This window comes from Ovis aries, chromosome 9 (assembly GCF_016772045.2).
Source record: "Ovis aries strain OAR_USU_Benz2616 breed Rambouillet chromosome 9, ARS-UI_Ramb_v3.0, whole genome shotgun sequence".
Lineage (NCBI taxonomy): Eukaryota > Metazoa > Chordata > Mammalia > Artiodactyla > Bovidae > Ovis > Ovis aries.
The window spans coordinates 583,466-602,258 of record NC_056062.1 but is presented as its reverse complement, the minus strand read 5'-3'; the positions used below and the strand labels follow the sequence as shown (position 1 = coordinate 602,258).

The 18,793-nt window shown below is 44.5% G+C and overlaps 1 protein-coding gene across 2 annotated transcripts in view; it reads left to right on the top strand.

Moving 5' to 3' along the window:
• The window catches only part of KCNQ5 (potassium voltage-gated channel subfamily Q member 5), a 630,518-nt gene that overhangs the window by 528,602 nt on the left and 83,123 nt on the right, over positions 1-18,793 (top strand). The window contains exons 8-9 of one of the 2 annotated variants that reach the window (XM_027972758.3): positions 7,184-7,278; positions 17,710-17,766. In XM_027972758.3, coding sequence (XP_027828559.1) covers positions 7,184-7,278; positions 17,710-17,766 — 152 coding nt within the window. The remainder of the gene's footprint in view (positions 1-7,183; positions 7,279-17,709; positions 17,767-18,793) is intronic. The other variant, XM_027972759.3, reaches the window with a different exon arrangement.

Genomic DNA, 18,793 nt, shown 5'->3' with positions numbered 1-18,793 from the left:
CTACAACTATAGAACTTAAATGTTCCACACCAAAAAGAGACAAATATGTGAGGTGATGGATTGCCTAGATGACGGAGATTCTTTCAAAATGTATACATACGTTGAACCATCATGATGTAAACTTTGAAGATTTCACAGTTTTATAAGTCAACTATGCCTCAATAAAGCAGAAGTCCAAAAAAGAAGGAGAAGGAAAAGGTGCTTGAATTGATCCTCTAAAACAAGGAGATGAACCAAGAGAGGAAGGAAACATGGGATCCAGGGAACAAGAGATCCCACACAGGAAGGAGAGCCGCGGAGCCAGGGAGCTCAGGGCGGGCCTGGGGACAAGTCATCAGGGAGATACAGTGGACTCACAGCTTTCTCAACATAGCTGATGAGTAGAATTTTAGACTGCTGTTTTGCCTCATAGATACATAAAGGCAAATCAATACATTAAAGTAGGGTAATACTAACTCTACAAAGTCTACCTAGACAGCATATTCAAAAGCAGAGACATTGCTTTGTCAACAAAGGTCCATCTAGTCAAGGCTATGGTTTTTCCAGTGGTCATGTATGGATATGAGAGTTGGACCATAAAGAAAGCTGAGCACCGAAGAATTGATGCTTTTGAACTGTGATGTTGGAGAAGACTCTTGAGAGTCCCTTGGACTGCAAGGAGATCCAACCAGTCCATCCTAAAGGAAATCAGTCCTGAATATTCATTGGAAGGACTGATGCTGAAGCTGAAACTCCAATACTTTGGCCACCTGATGCAAAGAACTGACTCATTTGAAAAGACCCTGATGCTGGGAAAGATTGAAGGCAGGAGGAGAAGGGGACAACACAGGATAAGATGGTTGGATGGCATCACCGACTCAATAGATACGAGTTTGAGTAAACTCCAGGAGTTGGTTGATGGACAGGGAGGCCTGGTGTGCTGCAGTCCATGGGGTCGCAAGGGTTGGACACGACTGAGCAACTAAACTGAACTGAACTGAACTCTACAAAAAGCCAAACTTAATTATACAGGAAAGAAAATAGTAGTCAACGGTACATCACATTTCTGAGCTAGGAACCATAGTTATGTGGTCAAGTAATGCAAGCATAACTGAACGTTAACTAGAATTAACTAAAAATTGTCGGTAGGATGAGAGCAGGGACATATGTGTACATGGCTATGTCATTATCTTCTATGGTAAGAAAATTTTAAAAAACCTCAAAGAGATATGAGAGCAATCCCTAAAATAAGGATTCTTAAAATTAAAAGCAAAAGCTATAAAAATTGAAGGGATTGCCATTAAAGAACAAAAATGTGTAAGAAGTACATTGGGAAGAAAAAGAGATGACTGGTTTTTACCCTAAATATTTTTGTTCTCCAGCTTCTTAAATTCTGTACCTTGAAAAATTGTTCCATGTTAGTTATACCTTTGGATGATCAGCCACAATTAAGATTTCCAGAAATAATTAAATGTGCCATAGCTATAATACTCCAGACAGTACAAACTACTAAATCCTCCCTAAAGCATAATTACATGGCATGGTGCTCATCATTAGAGACCAACGTTTGAACTTGTTTGGCTGCCTCAAGCCTCGGGTTGCATGGTAAACGGTAAACCTGGTTTTCATTTGGCTTCTTGCTGACTCATCCGTGAGAGTGCTTGTGCCATATAAATTAAGTCCCTCAGGGCAATTTCTTGCTAACCGCCGTGTCATTTTAACCTTGAAGAGAGGAGCACTGGCTCCTGGATCACATGGCTGTGGCCTTGGGTTCAGCTCCAAGCAGCGATATGCTGAGGAAGAGCTGAGGAGAGGACAGAGGTATTGGAGGGTGAGAATAATAGACCCGCTCTGCTGCCACTTCGACTGCTGACTAGCATCAGCCCTCAGGCAGGGCCCACTGGCTTCCCTGTTCTCCCATTTACAATATATTTTCAGGAGAAGCATAATGGAGGGAATAGAGGTTAGCTGTTGAGATAAATTTGATAGAAAAAGAGTAAGAAGCCAGATCTCATTTTTAAGAAAATGTTCAATTTTCTAAAACTGGCCTCTTTTGCCCCTCGTTCTTTATAACATTGGCAGGTAATGTCTTGGTCCCTTTCGTTTTTTTTGTCGTACTGTTGTTTCAGATTTTTTTCACTTTTATCTAATAATGCTCAGACCTGCTGTATACTTCTTCCTTCTACATGAGTCCTTCTTCCAAAGTATCTGAGTTCACATACCTCTGACTCCTTCCACGCAAGTTGTCTTATTAAAGCCACGTGGGTGGGGATGGCCTTCACGAGCCTTCCCTGTAGAAGTTGGTGTTCTCTCACTCAGTCGTATCCAGCTCTTTGTGACCCCATGGACTGCAGCACGCCAGGCTTCCCTTCACTAGCTCCCAGAATATGTTCAAATTCATGCCTATCAAGTCGGTGACGCCATCCAACCATCTCATCCTCTGTCACCCGCTTCTCCTTCTGCCTCAAATCTTTCCCAGCATCAGGGTCTTTTCCAGTCAGTTGGCTCTTTGCATCAGGTGGCCAAAGTGTTGGAGCTTCAGCGTCAGCATCAGTCCTTCCAATGAATATTCACGGTTGATTTCCTTGAGGATTGACGAGTTTGATCTCCTTGCAGTCCAAGCGACTCTCAAGAGTCTTCTCTAGCATCACAGTTCGAAAGCATCAATTCTTCGGCTGCAATAATAAAACCATGTGTCATTACTCATTACTCTATATCACTTGTAGATTGTGTTTGTACAGTATTTGCCAAAATCAATGTTTCAAGATGATACAGTAATTGCTTTGTTCTCTATAAGATGCCATGATGCAAAGCATAAGTCTTGAGAGATTTGTAGGTTATATCAACATGAGCTGTGTGAGGAAGGCTCTGGGCAAGGAAGTAGCATCAATTATTTAAACCTTTCTCAATAACATAAAACCCCTCGGGTCCTACTATATATTTCCCCACTTTTTTCTATCACTCTGGAGCATATTACTGAAGTATAAGGTGCTTGAGGAAGGCAGCACAGCTCCTAGAAAGCTGCGCTGCCTGTCCCCAGCAACCAGCGGAAGGGCAGACCAGGCCAGCACTCCAGGGCCCCAGGGTCCCCCCTCCCGCAGGGAGGCTCCGCACTGCCTGCCGACAGCAAGGAGAGGCTGCCCTGCTTTTGTACTTTGGGGAAGTAGAAGCACACGGTATGTACCCTTCTGTGTCTTGTTTCTCTTAGTCAACAGTATTCATGTAAAGTTCATCCGCATTGTTGGGCATAGTTATAGTGGATGGTTCCTGTGTGATGCTCCACTGGGTTAACATACCACAGCCCCCCTGTTCATTGTCCTGACAGCTGCTTAAACATTCCTGACTTTGGTTTATTAGGAAGGCTTCCCAGGTGGCTCTAGTGGTAAAAAAAAAAAAAAACACCTCACGTGACAATGCAAGAGGCCACATAAGAGACGCGGGTTCCATCCCTGGGCCCAGAAGATCCCCTGGAGAAGGGCATGGCAGCCCACTCCAGTATTCGTGCCTGGAGCATCCTGAAAGGTTGTTGCTGAATTATGACGCCGGGATTCTTGGCCCCCAGAGGAGAAGAATTCAATCTGGGGCCAGAGACGAGGCTTGATCGCTCAGACCTTTTGTGTAACAAAGTTTTATTAAAGTATAAAGGAGATAGAGAAAGCTTCTGACATAGGCATCAGAAGGGGGCAGAAAGAGTACCCCCTGCTAGTCTTTAGCTGGATGTTATATAGTTATCAGTAGTCTGTTAATGAAATAAAGGAATGTCTCAAAACTTAGAATGGCACCAGGCCCCTCACCCATAGGATGTATTTTGGGATAATCTTGGCTCCAAATGGTTCATCTTGGGCCATAAAAGGATTAACTTGAATCTTGAAGAAGGGCAAGCACCATACAAATAGTGTCATTTACATAGATTAGAGGAACAATATCAGAGTATAGCATACTGGTTTATCAAGTAGGTTCTGAGCCAAAAGGCGGAACTGACTTGAAGACAGAGTTTGGGGTAAATGCATAGTATATTAGCATAGCCTAAGATAAACATTTCCATAAGAAAAAGGCATTGGTTAACTTCAGGTGAAACCAGGTGTCATGGCAACACAGAATTTTAAGAGAAACCTCCTTTTAAATTTGTATAGAGAAGGAAAAGATATCGCTACTTTGTTTCCTCCTGCCGCTTAAGAGAGAGAAAAATGTCTGACACTTGCAGGCTGTTTCCTCCATTTGGAGACCCCTGGCCTTCCTGCCTGTTACCCTCTCAATCCTGTGGACAGAGGAGCCTGGTGGGCTACAGTCCATACAGCCACAAAGAGTTGGACACGACAAAAGCAACTTAGCCTGCACATACACTGTTTAGATATGGAAAACAAACAAACCTATGATTACCAAAGGGGCAAGGTGCAGGGCAGGATTAAATTGAGAGTTTAGGACTGACATATGCATGATACTATATAGAAAATAGATGAAGAGAGACCTACGGTATAGCGCAAGAAACTGCATGCAGTCCTCTGTGATAACCTGTATGGGAAGAGAATCTGAAAATAACTAGATATATGTGTAACAGAATTACTTTCCGATACCTAACACAACAGTGTACATCAACTCTACTTCAGTTTTTTTAAAGGGCTAGAGCTGGTTAGACTCACAGGTAGAGAGAACAGCATATTAATAGTGGCTACCAGTGGAGAGGGGAGGGGCAAGATAAAGGTAGGGGATTAAGAGGTACAAACTATTATGTATAAAATAAATAGGTTACAAGGCTGTGTTGTGCAACATGGGAATATAGCCAATAGTTGGTTTTTTTTTATAATTTTATTTCTTTGTTTACTCGTTTACTTTGGGCTTCGCTGGGTCCTCGTTGCTTGGCGCCAACTTTCTGTAGTTTCGGCGAGCAGGGGATACTCCCGTTTGTAGTGCAGGGGCTTCTCATTGCCGGTGGCTTCTCTTGTTGCGAAACACAGGCTCTAGCCACTCGGGCTTCAGTAGCTGCAGCACACAGTCTCGGTAGTTACAGTTCACGGATTCTAAAGTACTGGCTCAGAAGCGGTGACACATGGCTTAGCTGCTCCATGGAATCTTCCCGGATCAGGGATCTAACCTGTGTCCTCTGCATCGGCAGGCATATTCCTATCCACTGTGCCACCAGGGAACTCCAAGCCAATATTTTATAACTATAAATGAAACATAAACCTTTAAAAATTGTGAATCACTCACTGTATTGTATACCCGTATATTATGCACCAACTTCAGTTCAGTTCAGTTTGGTCCAGTCGCTTAGTCATGTCCAACTCTGAGACTCCATGAACTGCAGCACACCAGGCCTCCCTGTCCATCACCAATTCCCAGAGTTCACTCAGACTCATGTCCATTGAGATGGTGACGCCATCCAACCATCTCATCCTCTGTTGTCCCCTTCTCCTCCTGCCCTAAATCTTTCCCAGTATCAGGGTCTTTTCCGGGCCAAAGTATTGGAGTTTAAGCTTCAGCACCAGTTCTTCCAATGAACACTCAGGACTGATCTCCCTCAGAATGGACTGGTTGGATCTCCTTGCAGTCCAAGGGACTCTCAAGAGTCTTCTCCAACACCACAGTTCAAAAGCATCAATTCTTCTGCACTCAGCTTTCTTTATAGTCCAATTCTCACATCCATACATGACTACTGGAAAAACCATAGCCTTGATTAGACGGACCTTTGTTCACAAAGCAATATCTCTGTTTTTAATATGCTGTCTAGGTTGGTCATAACTTTCCTTCCAAGGAGCAAGCATCTTTTAATTTCATGGCTGCAATCACCATCTGCAGTGATTTTGGAGCCCCAGAAAATAAAGTTAGCCACTGTTTCCACTGTTTCCCCATCTATTTGCCATTTACTTTGATAAATAAATAAATAGGAAAATTAATATTAAGGTTAAAAAGAAATAGTGCTGTTTACAACATTATAGTGTACCTCTTTTGATGAACTTATAAGCATATCTGTTAAATATAGATGTAAAAGTGAGTAGCTGTACTATAGGGTATTTATACTTCAGCTTGAATAAATATGGCCAAAGTTTTCCAAATTAGTTATATCAATTTTAAGTCTTTTTTTCTGCACGCATTCATTCAATGATCATCTCATGGAAAGGAATATTATTAGATTACTGTTTTCTTCATTGTAGGTTTCAAAATCATGAATGAGGGTCAGACAGCAGGATTATGACCTGTTTATATGAATTTGCCATGCAAAATAGAATGTTTTGATTTATGACTTTAAAATTTTCCTCTCAGGAGAATAGATTAAACACTTGGTCCCTAGAGATGTTTGCAGACTTATTGCAAAGGAAGAAATTCACCAAAATCTCTGTAGTCGAGTAAGTTCAGGCAATCTCACTGATAGTTCAGAGGGAAGCTTCCAACACCAGTCACCAAGCAGGCAGCAAGGACCAGGGAGGGATGCTAAGACCAAGAACCAGGCAACCTGAGATGACGTCTCACCTCTGCCAACCTTGTGTTAACTTCTTGATTTCTCTGAGCCTTTATTTTCTCATTTACAAAATAGGGGTCTTAACCCACACTCCAATTTGTGAGCGTTACCTGAAAATACTTTGTATCATATGTATGGGGTATAATTATGTGAAGTAGACCAAGCTTGTGTTTTATGTCAAAGAGCTATGAACGTGTTCTTAGATGCCAGCATTAAATCCTTGTGTGCTTTGTGGTCATATTCCTGAAAATACATTGCCCCACCTTGTTTAACGGTGCCTTCATTGTTAGCATTAGAAGTACTGTGTGGTTCAACCTCAAGGGATTTCAGTATATCACTAACATGCCCTGGTGGTCAGCAGTTAACCAGCTAGCTTACTAATTAATTTACCAATTGGACTACAGATGCCCTTTTTCTCACAAGGGGTGATGAAGTGTGTGCTCCCAGGAGGCATGGTCACCTCCCATGTCCCCCCCTAACCAGTCCCAAAACTCCTGTGTTAAGCTTTGCAGTGCTTTTACTTTTGATACGAGTTACTTTGAAAAGCAGTTCTTCAGATGTGATGGAGTATGCATGACAGTTAGGCAAAAATGCCAGAGTCTTCTTCAACTCAGGTGTTTATCGGGCTGAACATGACAAGGAAAAGATGCTTCATCTGTATGAATTTGCTTATCTCCTCCTCATCGCATTCTCTCCCCTTCTCTCTTTTGTTTTTCTTTCTTATGTCCCCATGTGTGCCGTGTGCAGTGCGTTTGGCGTAGTTACGCAGCCGATGAGAAATCTGTCTCCGTTGCAACCTGGAAGCCGCACCTGAAGGCCTTGCACACCTGCAGCCCCACCAAGTAGGTGTCAGTGTGACAGTCGGTGCTGTAGCTGAGTCTCCTTAAGTTTGTGAAACAAACCACACACACACAACCACACACATACCCATAAACACACATATATACAACGTGTCGATTCGAGGAGTGTCTTATTCTCTGTTGTTTTTTGAAATTCAAACCTATTTGGTAACAACAGCTCAGGTATAAAACTGAATGGACTCAGCATTATTGCTCACCATCCACAGATTGGGCTTAAAGGTGAAAAGAATCTAAACTTTATGAAGATTTATTTTTACTGTTTCATGCTTATTTTCTAACATCTCATTTCATAAAGCCCACCAGAATTCCTAAGGTAAGTGCTGTGGTTCTGGAAAAACCAGTGACTGTTAAAACGCGCCCCATCACCTGACCCAACAAAAGGCTGTTTGGGAAGCATTGTGTCTGCACATTTAAGGCCCTCAAGGTCATTGCTCCCTGAGGGACCCCTTACAGGACAGGTGTTGAGCTTCACTTGCACATCAAACAGACATCAGTCGCGAAACAAGAGAAGTGGGCACAGTGAGGTGAGGGGAGCACTCCAGTACAGTTTGGGGTTAGTGTTCTAAATTTAAAGAGACCTTACCTCCAGTCACATGTTCTCCGCCAAACAGGTCACCTGGCTATGCTTCAGCTCAGGGTAGGGAAGTTGCAACCCCCTGTGCTTGGAAGGGAGGCGGCTGGGAAGATGCTACACAGACTGAGGGCTGCCACAGCATCTTTAATTCCCAAACAATCCCTAGTCCCAGAAGCCTGGACTCTGGTTCAGCTGACACACTAAACCATAATCACCATCTGATTAAAGAAATCCTCAGTGAAACTAGCAAAGCTGGTAAGCCAGAGACGGGCTCCCTGTGAGTCACCCGCTGGACTAGTGGTCAGTCCCCGGATTGTTCAGAGTGCATTTGAGCACCTGCTGTCTCCTTTCAGAGCCCATTAAAGCCTTAGTCCTAGGGGCCTCATGGAATTGGAGGCAGCTGATGACTGTGATGGTCCGAGAAAACTCTTCTTACAGAGTGCAGGAGAATCGGCTGGGGAAGCCCTCACAGCTGGTTCCCTGGAGCCACTGTCTCCCAGGAGATCTGTGGGACCATTGTTAACTCATGGGATCTGTGACAATGCTTCCCTGCACTGCCCTGAGCCTGGGGTTCACATCCATAGGTGATGATGAGAGCTGGTCAAGGTCACCTCTGACCCTACGGGGGAGGTCAGGGTCACACCTGTGCCAACACCTGCGACAGAGATGTGCTGACCCAGGATGCTGGAGGGGGCGCAGTCTCAGTGGGGATAGAATCCACTTTTCATTCAAATCTCAGAATTCAGTGAAATTCCCCTTATTCAGTATTAGATTCTTTCAAAGTTTTAGTATTTTAAAACAAAAAAGGAATATAACTGGTGTGCCATCTGTGCCTTGGGTATATATGAATCAAAAACGGGAATTGTATAGAAAGTGTATGTCTCATCTCCAGGAAGGTTGCTGGGGAATGTGTAATAGGTAGGCAAGTGGGATAAAAAAAAAAAAAGGAAAACAAAACAAAAGAAGGCTCTCGAGTGACAGGAGAGCGTGGGCTATTATTTTATTATGTGTGATTATTTGGCTTCCCACTTCCTACCGTTTTTGGTTTCAAAGCCATCCTGAAACCTGGAAAAGCTATTCAGTAATGAGTCAAATTCTTGCAGTGCATAAATTCTTGTTTTCCTCCCATGGCTTCTTTTTTTTTCTGATATTTCCCCTGTTTTTAGTGGGAGTGGAGAAATTTGTGCACATACCCTGCCTTCATCCTGCCCACTGTGGCCACCAGCACCCTCCCCTCCCTCTCTTCTCCCTGACCCCCGGGAGCCTCTGGGTCTCAGCCTTATTTATGAATGACAGGTGTGTGCCCAGGAGGACAACAGCCACTGCAAAGCTCCTCTCCCTTCAGTTCAAAGTTTATTGTCCCAAACTGCATGGTCCTTAATCCTTGCTGTTATTGTCGTTTTTTGTTAAACCATTGAAAACATGATGGTTAATTATGGACTCTTTCTCAAGAAAAATGTTCAACGCCCCAAAATCAAAATTTTGCCTACAGTTTTAATGTATTTACAAACTCACCGAAGACAAGTTCAGAACCTTTGCTTTAGAAACAATCCTGCTTTAATCAAATGTGTAGGTTTGTGAGGAGGCTAATTTACAGTGACTTAGAGGGATGATTTTACATTCGTAACTAACTGGCTTACCGACTTCAGAGTGATGTAGTGAGAAACAGATCAAAACTTCTTCTTCACATCATGAATTTCCTAGAGTGTTTCAGGTTAAGAATCTCTGGAGGTAAGTTCATATACTCATTCATGGGTTCATGCAGACTTGAGCACAGTCCAGGAGGAAGGGATTTCCCTCTGCCTTTCTAGGTCCTTCCAGATGGTCTAAGAAGTAAGTTGACGTGAGACAGATTAACAGGAGAAAATCAAGTGTTTAGCAATGCGTTCACATGAGAGGGACCCAGGAGGACTGAGTGACTCGACAAAAGTGCCAAAGCCCTCTCCTTAAACACCACCTTCAGCTGAAGACGAGGAGGCGGTCGGGTCTGGTTTGGGAGGAAGGCAGTGCACCTGGAGACGGGGAAGCAGCTGCCTGGTAAAGGAGTTACCTCTGCTGGTTGGACTAGCAGAGAAGGCAGGACATGGAGAGGACTCTGGTGGAGACAGTCACCTCCAGGCCCTGCCGAGCGTCCCCACTGCACCCGGCCCATCGCCCTCACAGACCTCTCTGGTGACAGCCCTATTCTGGGGCAACAGGCCTTTTATCTAAATTATTTTAGGTCGTTAAGGGAAAGATAACAAGAAAAACTTCCTAAGACTTCCATTTCTTAAAAAAATAATCATCCTGAGGCTCAAGAGGGAGGGGATATATGTATCCCTATGGCTGATCCTTGCTGATCCATGGCAGAAGCCAATACAGTATTGTCATTATCCTTCAATTAAAATAAAGAAAGAAAATAATAATCAGCCTGAATTTATCCTCTTGCCAGAGACACACTTTGAGGTGCCAGATTTTGGGGTGCCACATTCTGCTCCCCTACAGCACCTACTGGGTCACAGTGCTGCTCTGGGCACAGGGAATGCAGCAATGGTGGAGGAAGAAAACCAAGAGAATCTTAGGTTGAGCTCAGGGAGTCTAAATGCAAGAGATACTGGGAAGAGACAGTAAAAATAAATAAGCAAAATATGTAATAGAGTAGATGATGCTAAGAGCTAAAGAGAAAAGTAAAGTCGAGGAGGAATTAGGGGGGCATTGGAGGCTATGATTTTAAATAGCTGGTCAGGAGAGAGATTATATTGTCAACAGCAGGAGCAGCAACAATGACTTTGTTATCAGTAGAGACTGAAGCCTGGGATCTTGTCCTCCCAGTGAGAGACACCATGGGCTGCCTTGACTGCTCATCGTTATCCCAGGGAGAAGGATGATGGAATGGCTGTGAGGGGCAGGGGCAGAGATGCTTCTCGGACCTTCTGGACACTCTCCTTTCTGATCCAGTTCATTCGCTGCATGCACTTTTGAGGTCTTAGCAATTGCAAAGTTTTGTTCTAATGACAGAAGGATTTAGGGAAGGAACACTTTTCTTGATTTTCATCTCAAAGAGAGTGAAGGCTGTGCAGGGGGTGAAGCGCAGGTAACTGTGCTATTTGGGGAAATGAGTCAGATACTTTATGAAACTGTGTGGATCATCAAGCTCCCCGGGGCCATGTGGCACCTTAGGGAGTTAGAATTTAGAGTTTTTCAACTTCAAGGCCTTCGATTTGTACATGAGAAAATTGAGACCCACAAGAAAGTGAACCATGTGCCCAAGGACACACAGCTCATTGACAAAGAGTAGGGACCCTACACCATGTTGGGTAGACCCGAATTTGCTAAAACGGTTTATTAGACCACCCAACACTAAGCTAGATTGGCTATGTGCCTAATTTCCTGCAAGGAATTCACATTCAAAAAAAACAAAAAACAAATCTGCCTCAACAAGTTATTAACATACAAAACCACAGTCACACGTGAACGAAAGCAGATTAAATAGCCCCAGAGTCTGCCTGAACCACAGGGACTCCAGCTTCAGTGTAGCCAGCACAGCAGTTCTAAGAGTCTCTACTGATGCTGGTTAGATCAGAACCACTTTTTCCTAAACCCTGGATGACTTTGGTTGATGAAGACTATAGCTTTCGGTCACATGTGGGCGGTATCTCAGGTCTGTGCCACAAAGAACACAAGTTAGAAATTTGGATACGTTTATGATGAAGTGTTTTGCTTCCATGGCTCTTGCTCGAAAAGAAAGGATTAATCAAGGAACCTGATTCCCCCGTTTGGTCATTATCAAGTGCTGTAAATGTGTTCACCATGTATCATCATTTTTCTTCTGTCTGCACGCACCGGAAGGAAAGAGCAAGGGGAAGCTTCAAGCAGGTCTGTAATTTCTGTTCTGCTACATGTTTGTTGGTAAATCTGACCCCTCACCTATGTTTTAAATGTGTCTCATGTGAGAAAAATCGATCAACAAATGCAAGGTGATTAAAAGTGACCTTTCACAAGATTGCCTGCAAAGGTTGCTGTTGTATTGATTTTTCCCCCCTTGGGAGTGTCTTTCCCTAAGTCACTCAGTGCTTTTTACAATCTGCAGAGCATGGGACAGTCTGGGGAAAAAATAATAATTATGGTCTTTGGTTGTTCCTTGCTGCTGTTTTCCCAGAGTCTGACTGAGTATTCAGATCCCATGAAGTAGGATAGGATCTCCTCCCTTCAGCAGGCTCCTTCTTTTAGAGTGAGAAATTGCATGGTTTGGGGCAGGGGATGGGAAGGAACACTGTGTTCAGGAGGTAAGGACAAGCTCTCTGTGACGTCTCCAGCTCATTCAGAACTCAGGCGCCCTAATCCTTTAGTTAGGAAGAAGATAATCCTCCCGGACACGTCACCAAATGAAGTTCACTGAACGGTCATTCTTCCGTGCCTCAGAAGGAAATGCTTTATCAGATTAAGTAGTAGAAAGCTAGACCCAGAGGGAACAGGAACTGAAAGAGTACATTTTAACCTGAGTTCGCGACTGCCAAGAAGGATCTGGGTTTGGGAACAGAACCCAGAAGGAGAGAGCTGCATGGATCCCAGCCCAGATCGGGTGAGGAGGGACAGAGGAGAACCAGCAGGGAGTCCCAGCCCCTGCGATTCCTTCCCATGAGGGATCCAAGGCTTTTCCAGTCATGACCACCCATCCCAGTAATGAAGAAACACAGGCACCCCCTGCCCAGGCTAGCCCCTGAGTGGGGAGCCAACGGGGGTCCAGGGATTGTGTCATTAGCTTTGTGCTGTTATATGAATGTCCGTTATATATTTATCATGATGCATCTATTCACTCCTGAAATCAGAGTTGCGAGTTCTCTAGAGGTGATGAGTCTCTGGGTCATCCATTTCTGCGTTATCTCAACACTTAAAACGATTATAAACGGACGCAAGGAAACCTTCGTTTGTGATGAGAGGTAGATGTGATTGGACGTACCCACTTGTCCGGGTAGGGAAGTCCACATGGGTTCTGGCACTGGAGACGCTTCTTTTACGTGGCAGATACAAAATAAAAGCAGAAAGCGGCGGTGCTCTCCAGGTGGTATTTCCAGAAAGTTTTAGTGGCTCGAAGAGTTGCTCTTCACTTTAGAGGTATTTGTGCTCAAAGAGAAGAACTGGGCTTTAGACACTGGACGAGGTGGGCTGAGCAGCTATGCCCCTCGTGTCCAACCACACTCTCCTCCTAGGTGGATATTCTACTCGACACAAAGTCAAACGAAGTAAATCATAGTCTCTGTGTGCCGTTTTGGTCTCTTGAGTGACATTCGAAGTTTTCTTTGTCTTGAGGGCATCGATTTACAGATTATCTCAAAGAGGAGCCTGTCAATCTATAGTCAGTGTGTAAAAAAAAAAGGACCCCCATCGTCTCCAAGTCCTCAGGACAGAGACCCTCTTTGGCAGACATGACCTGAAAATCAGGTCACCTGTCTGGGTTTCAGCCCCCAGAGGGGACATCTGTAAATCATGTGGTGGTTTTGCTTCAGCATAGCCATGAGTGAGGGGCCACCCTGGGCTGACGGCAATACTGCCCTTCTCCAAAGCTCACCGAGGCAGAGGGCACAGGCAGAACTCTAGGGGTCAGGCTGCCGTCCCACTGTCCAAACGCCAACTGACCAGACTATGACCAAATGTTCTAAATGCCGGGATGCTCGTGTTATTTATATACCTAAAACGTTATACGGTGTTTACCTGAACGTCATATACCTAAAGTGTTAAGATCTATTCTGCATGGTTGGGGCTGAGTCTGTCAAAGGTTACCCACCCCCCCTGTAGACTTGTACTTGGGGCTTCCCTGGTGGCTCAGCAGTAAAGAATCCATCTGCAATGCAGGAGACACAGGAGACACAGGTGTGGTCCCTGAGTCAGGAAGATCCCCTGGAGAAGGAAATGGCAACCCACTCCAGTACTCTTGCCCAGAGAATCCCATGGACACAGAAGCTGGGCAGGCTACCATCCATAGGGTCACAAAGCATCGGACACGACTTAGTGATGAAGCAACAAAAGAACAGACTTCCCCCGAGCCACACTGCTGGCTCAGAGAATCACAGAGACGTCTAGCTTCTCTGCGGTCTTTGAACATTTGGCAAAAACCACCGTGAACACGCCACATGTTGCTGTGCGGCACACGTCTTTCTTCACGCTTCGCCGGCACACCCTGGGGTCTCCTGTAGGCCAGTCCACATATGATGTCACCATGTGTGAAGCTGTGACGGGGAATGTGCTCCGTAAACACTTCTCAGGTGGCGTAATATAATACCCCTGACGCGAAGAGAGAGAAAAGACCAACAAGAGAGGTCAAGAGGAGGAATATAAAAAGAGAGAAAATGAAAAGTTAGCATCTCAGTCATCTGAAGGAAATAAGGGGCAGTCCCACTCTAATGTGACCTTCGCTTCCCCCGCTGCGACCCCCTGGGCAGTGACGTGTTCATGGCAGATGCAGACAGGTTGTAGTAACAACAGCAGCACTAGCCCAGAAAGTAACAACTCTGCCCTCCATTGAGCAAGTGTGCGCAAAGGAAGTGCATCCTGATGATAACTCTCCCTTGGAAGCAGCAGCTCTGAGTCCAGAATACGGCTGGCGAGTGCTGGACCAGAGCTCAGACTGGCTGGTAACAGTGCTTTGGCTCCAGCTGTACCGCTTGATCCAGATAAGGGAGCGTGGATACACTGCAGCCAACCCTGTTATCCTCCAGAGCCTGGAATCTCCTAAAGGCTTCCTCAAGGGACCTCTTTGTACATGCTAAGACCTGGCAGGGACCCAGGTGTACGAGAGTCTACCCAGCAGCCAGCACTGCCCCCATCGAGGGGCCAGGACAGTAGATGAGGCCTCTCTCTACACACTCATCTACACCCCTGGGGAACTGAGTCCCCTGCTGCAGGACCTTCTTGTGAGAAGATTTTGTCTTCCTACACGGAGTTTAGCTTGTGGTTTCTAAAAACTCATGCACAGCCTCTTGGGCTAAGGAAAGGCACCCAGTCCCAAGATGGTGACCAATTCAAAAATCTTTAAAAATACACCACATCAGCCTCCAGGAGAGCTTGCTAATCAAGCTTAGCTGAACAAGAGCGACCCTGGTACCAGGTCAGGTGTGAATCACCATCCATCTACGCTGACCCTGCCCTGTTCCTCTTCTGAACCCAAAAACACTGCTTCTTGGGCATCGTTCAGTTGTTTACTTTTTCCTTTCCATCTTCCCACTGAAACAGGTTTCATCCCCTGTGTGGTGGTAAATGGTGTCTACTGATTTTATTCTAATTAATCATCCCACTGAGTAACTTTTCCCACTCATTTTATAAGCTGGGCAGTTCTCCATTTGGGTATAAATGGCCGCTCTACAAGGACAGAATGTCCCTGTAAGCTCATCCAGCATCCTCACCTTCCTCTCTGCCACCTCCACCAAGCTAACTAGGCTGTGAGTTAGCTATCACAGTGGTACGAGAAAGCTCTTACTTCTTCCTACCTGTTAAGGTTTTATTGCTCCAAAGACAGATCATACATCAGAGGCTTGGGGATTATCCAAAAATCTCCCTGCCTCTGCTAACCTTGTCTGCTTATTCAACACTCAGTGACTGTATGCCTGCTTTGTAGTTCAGCCGCCTTAATGCAGGTCATGAGGCATTAAGAGAGCCCTGCCAGACTTCTTAGGAGACTCTCTAAAGTTGCTTTAACGGGTGCTTGTGAGACAGTTTAAAGATGCGTGTCTTAAAAGTTAAAGCATAAGCTAGACTCACTACATGACATCCTGTGCTGTGGGCCCCAGGGTGCTTTGCCGGAACTGTTCCTGCACAGTTGCCTTTATTAGATTCTGAGAAGTGTGCCTCTCAGGAGAGAACGCGACAACACTGATCGAAACACCGTGCTCTTCTATTTCTTCTGCATTTATTTTCCATTATTTCTGTGTCTTTCTTTTGTGTGCAGTGAATGATCTGCATGGGCTGTTAAACTAAATTCAGGGAAACGACTTCTTTTTTTGGCACAGTCAACTTGTGTCTTTATCGGTGAAAGATTAGGTTGTTGCAAAAACAATTTTTTTTCAAAATAGTCTCTTCTGTTCACATTTATTGATCGAAGGAAAGGATTTAGTCTTTGAAAAGCACATTGTAAGAGTTAATATAAGAAAAATGCTTTTTCTTACACACTAGCAACCTAGAATATTTACTTCTGAAGAACATGTTCTATCTGACAATTAATTCCTTATATTTACACCTTCAGTTCAGTTCAGTTCAGTTGCTCAGTCGTGTCCAACTCTTTGTGACCCCATGAATCACAGCACACCAGGCCTCCCTGTCCATCACCAACTCCGTGAGTTCACTCAGACTCACATCCATCACGTCAGTGATGCCATCCAGCCATCTCATCCTCTGTCGTCCCCTTCTCCTCCTGCCCCCAATCCCTCCCAGCATCAGAGTCTTTTCCAATGAGTCAACTCTTCGCATGAGGTGGCCAAAGTACCGGAGTTTCAGCTTTAGCATCATTCCTTCCAAAGAACACCCAGGGCTGATCTCCTTTAGAATGGACTGGTTGGATCTCCTTGCAGTCCAAGGGACTCTCAAGAGTCTTCTCCAACACCACAGTTCGAAAGCATCAACTCTTTGGTGCTCAGCTTTCTTCACAGCCCAACACTCACATCCATACATGACCACAGGAAAAACCATAGCTTTGACTAGATGGACCTTTGTTGGCAAAGTAATGTCTCTGCTTTTCAATATGCTATCTAGCTTTCCTTCCAGGGAGCAAGTGTCTTTTAATTTCATGGCTGCAATCACCATCTGCAGTGATTTTGGAGCCCCAAAAAATAAAGTCTGACACTATTTCCACTGTTTCCCCATCGATTTCCCATGAAGTGATGGGACTGGATGCCATGATGTTCCTTTTCTGAATGTTGAGCTTTAAGCCAACTTTCTCACTCTCCTCTTTCACTTTCATCAAGAGGCTTTTGAGTTCCTCTTCACTTTCTGCCATAAGGGTGGTGTCATCTGCATATCTGAGGTTACTGATATTTCTCCCGGCAATCTTGATTCCAGCTTGTGCTTCTTCCAGCCCAGCATTTCTCACGATGTACTCTGCATATAAGTTAAATAAGTAGGATGACAATATACAGCCTTGATGTACTCCTTTTCCTATTTGGAAGCAGTCTGTTGTTCCATGTCCAGTTCTAACTGTTGCTTCCTGACCTGCATGCAGGTTTCTCAAGAGGCAGGTCAGGTGGTCTGGTATTCCCATCTCTTTCAGAATTTTCCACAGTTTATTATGATCCACACAGTCAAAGGCTTTGGCATAGTCAATAAAGCAGAAATAGATGTTTTTCTGGAACTCTCTTGCTTTTTCGACGATCCAGCTTCAGGTTTCATACAAATCAAAAGCTTTTTTATTTCAAGATGGATTCTTTAACCAGCTGAGCTATCAGGGAAGCCCCTATTTCACAGCAATTAATGTTATCTACTTCATTGATTCATATAAAGATTTTAATAGTTCTAGAATATTTTATTCTTCAATCATTTATACCGTGTTGCACTGTTACTTATTACAAGGGTTTCTATACCCTAAAATATTTATACTCTTATTTTTGTATGCAGCAGATTCTAAGACATAGACTACCATCATTTAGAAAGCCTGCTTCAAATCTAATTATTTCTACTTAACCATTAAGAACATGGCATACATTTTGAGCAGCACAATTAATTTACAGTTTGTCCATGGTGTTTAAATAGTCCATGTACTTGCATATGAATAATGAGGAAGCCAAATGGCTTTGTTTTTCAAGACCAGAAGCCCCTGAGCCCTTTCCCAGTTGCGACCGCCTAGTAACGAGCTGCTGTCTCCCCCTCACTCCTAGTCAGGTCTGTAGTCATAAGCAGAAGCTCTTCAGAATACACACCTCATGGAAGCAGAGGTACCAGCATCCCAGCTGCTGACATGAGATCTGAGAATGCCAACTAACCTCAGGTGCATGACCAGGTCACCCCGCCCTCTACTGAGCCCTGCTCAGACTCACTCTTCTGAGGACTCCTGAATGAGGTTTCCAGCCTGCTTGTATTCCTCCCTCTGCCTGCTGCCTGCTTGGATCCCCTGCGCCCTGGGGATGAACAGGCAGGTCCGAGTGGCCCCTCCTGGCAGTGGACGATGCTGAGCTGTGCACGCACTGAGTTGTCCTGGCTCCACTGCGCTGCCGAATTGTGCAAGGGGCGAGAATTTGCAGGAAGCTTATCCTGTGAAGGGCTGAAGCCCTTATTAAGTGTAACAATAACTACAGCTTTCTGAGTCCAGGAGGATTACCCCTTCTATGGCAGGGATCCCCCAGGGGCCGACTGCACGCTGACCTTTTGAGGAACACGAGCTTCTGGTGACAAGAACCTCTGCAGGGCGGACATGCCTTCTGCCCTAAGACAGCCCTTGGCCGGGGACCAGGGGCTGCACACCGGCAATGACTGCAGTCACCTTTTGGTTACTTTCTCCAAAGAGAGGCCTCCTTGTTTCTTGGGGATAGTCTTTGGCAATCTTCCTAAGAAAATAGTGTCTCATAAACCTTTCTCAAAAATCACATTCATAGATATCACAAAAAAGCCGAAAAAGAACGAAAACATTCCTGGACTAGGGAAGAGTATTTTTTTAATCAATGTGTGTTTTCAATAGCAGTCACCTAACCCATTTAATAGTAAGCTCATCAAGGTGCTCTGCTGATTTGCAAGGGGGAAATGAACTACCAAAATTAATGAAAGTAAACTTTTTGTAGGAAAACACAAGAACAGATCTTTGGCTTGGAAAAGAAAATATTGCTTGGCTAAAAAGTTCTGGATTAGGATTCTTAACAGTCATACTGTGTCAGAAGACATATTATGTCAGAAGAAAGAGTGGAAACATAATATTTTTTTTTTCTAATTTAGTGTTTAATGTGTTGAATTCACTTCAAAATAATTCTA